The sequence below is a fragment of the Dendroctonus ponderosae genome, unplaced genomic scaffold (assembly GCF_020466585.1).
Source record: "Dendroctonus ponderosae isolate FM_Combo_2020 unplaced genomic scaffold, Dpon_F_20191213v2 Dpon_F_20191213_54, whole genome shotgun sequence".
Taxonomy (NCBI): domain Eukaryota; kingdom Metazoa; phylum Arthropoda; class Insecta; order Coleoptera; family Curculionidae; genus Dendroctonus; species Dendroctonus ponderosae.
Genome location: NW_026018755.1, coordinates 1 through 2,691, shown reverse-complemented (window position 1 = coordinate 2,691; position 2,691 = coordinate 1). Strand labels below are relative to the sequence as shown.

The window sequence follows — 2,691 nt, the reverse complement described above, 5'->3', positions numbered from 1 at the left end:
CATGGTTGGATTGGCCTTCCAATTTCGAGTTTAAGTAACCCTAGTTTTGTTAATATCTTGATATGTGTCAATTGTTTAAGAAAAAATGCCATTACAGATGTTTACGGAACAAGCTATATACAGAGTGTTCCGTAAATATGTTAAAAAATTTTAAATCGTGTTCTTCTAGTCATTTTAGAAGGGGAATTTCCTGAGAATTTTTTCAATTTGAGGTTTCATTGTTGAGATATTTGACTTCCAAAATGGCGGAAAATATTAGTTTTTGTTGTGTTTCTTTAAAACAGTTAAACATGTAAACTTCAATTTTGGTATACATGATAATCTAATTGAATGCCATTCTATGGTAGTGTTTTGTGATTCTGCTTACTTTTATACAGGGTAGAAATGTGGAACATCTACGTTTGTTTTGTTCAGAACTTTTTTGAATGCACTTAAACTCTTATCAGCATAATTTTTTTAATTACTACAAATTATTTACCTACCTTTTTATCTCTTATTGTTTTTTCCTACGACCACTAGTTTGCCCTCAAAAAAAATAAAATAGTTTTATTTGCAATTCTCAAAATGTGTAATATTTGACAATTTTTACAACCAGACGACTTGATATTTTGCGATTCCAATTAAATACATGACCACTGGGTTGAAGTAATAAAAACTTTATGGTCGATTTGCTCCTAAACGAGGAGGGCTTTCGAGTCGTGATTTTAAATGCTTCTTTAAAAAAAATAATGTTTTTAGTATTTTCTAATGTTTAAAATGGCATAAGTATTCGTTTTTGCGATATTTGGCGTGACCAAAATAACAAGCAGAAAATTAAAGTTGTATTACAGGTAAAGTTCCATCTAGTTTCACAGTGGAGAAACAATTTTTGATCAGAAAGTCAGAGATTACTAAGCTAAACTGTGTACCGATTTTCAAGTTAATCCGCGAAGAAATTTTCAGAATAGCTCAAAAGTGAAAAACAAAGTTTGATAAGCTGGAACTCGGTAAATATTCAGATTTCGAATATTCGTTATATGACTTACTATCATTATTTTAGCATATTGAATAACTCTCGAAAATTTCCTAACGCATTTTCCATACAACACCCTGTATACATACCATTTGGGATAATTGTAAATTTAAAACATTTCCAATCAAGTTGCTTGTTTTGTAAATTTTTTTATGAAAACGTTATAAAATCACGAAACTACAGTGATTCTTTGAGGAGTACAAATATGTTACCTTAAATTGAATATTTTTTAATTTATTTTGGGGTAGGTATATTTTAGTCCTCGAAGCAGGACTATCAGGTTTATTTTCTTTAGGAAAAACAAATCCGCTTATTAACCCCCGAAGATAGGATGGATTTGGGCCACAAATGTGGCCTAAAACTCAGAAACTGAAAACATAGGAAAATAGTCTGCAGCAATACCTGCTAGTATGCAGCAGTACCTACTAGTTATGAGATAGTTTTTGGTCAAAAGAAAAATTAACCTGATTGTCCTGCTTCTAGGGCCAAAATGTACCATTAATTAAAATTGAATTGAAAGATACACCCTGCATAATGTTTCAAAATATTTATTTGCGACGTTTAAATAACGTTTAGCGCAACGTTTCGATAACATTAACTTGAAACGTTTGAGTAACGTTTCGTTGAAACGTTTCTAGGGGCGGACATTTTCAGTTACATAAACACTTGAACTGAAACATAGTGCAGAAAACTGAAAAGTTTCGGGATTTAAATACATATACTTAAACGATATATAGGTTTAGCGAGATATACTCACTCGTAAGTATAGTTGATTTGCAGATTGTTAAATAATGAATCTATTGTTAACTGGTAGGCGTATCTCCACAATTGAATGGTTTTGATAATAGCATGGATTTGATGTTTATAAATCTCATAGGACTAGGTACATATTTCAAAAACTTAAAATTATGTTTCAGTTTCATTTTTATTAAGCGCAGGCTCAATTAATAAGTACATATGTATTATATATATGTAATAAATGTATTCATAGGCTAATCATGAGCAAAGTTCAGGAATTTTCCGCTCAAACCGATCGGGTTTCATGGAAAAAAATTAATAAGTACTCATAAATACCGTTACGGAGAAGCAATTTCAATAAAATTTCAAGCTGATGTTTATTAGATTGTTTGAGCATTAAACAATAATTTAGCGCACCTGATCATTTGTTTTATCCCTGTTTTCAATACCCAAATCGAAGACCTTCAAGTCAATGTCCAAGAAAGGCAAGATAAGTTTTTCTTTTATTGCGTCCCATATAATGCGGGTCATTTCATCCCCCAGCAGGTCAACAACTGTACCAGCTCGTATTTTCGGCATTTTTACGCAAAATTATTCAAAAAACACTAAACTTGTAACTTAAAAACGAATATACGTTCTACCCCGTTCACGTTAAGTCACGAACTAAATATTTTCCTTTACAATAACAGGTAAATATTTGCTTTATCACTAGATGTTGACCATTGACCTTTCGAGAACAGCTGATTTTGACAGTGCGATTCTTCTGCTTTGTTCACGTATGTTATGCATATACATAATGTATATTACTTTATAATATTATTGTGATGTGTGATTTAATGTTAATAGTTCTGTTGCACATCACTGGATTTTACTGAATGCTTGACACTACGCTTCTAGCTAAATTATTTTATTTGTCGCGAATATAATTTTATGTAAAGTAT

The 2,691-nt window shown here is 31.2% G+C and overlaps 1 protein-coding gene across 1 annotated transcript in view; it reads right to left on the bottom strand.

Annotated features, from left to right (window-relative positions):
- Positions 1-2,506, bottom strand: part of LOC125504706 (isocitrate dehydrogenase [NADP] cytoplasmic-like) — a 12,054-nt gene extending 9,548 nt beyond the window's left edge. The window contains exon 1 of the mRNA XM_048667086.1: positions 2,168-2,506. Coding sequence (XP_048523043.1) covers positions 2,168-2,329 — 162 coding nt within the window. The 5' untranslated portion in view covers positions 2,330-2,506. The remainder of the gene's footprint in view (positions 1-2,167) is intronic.
- Between the last annotated feature and the right edge of the window lie 185 nt (positions 2,507-2,691).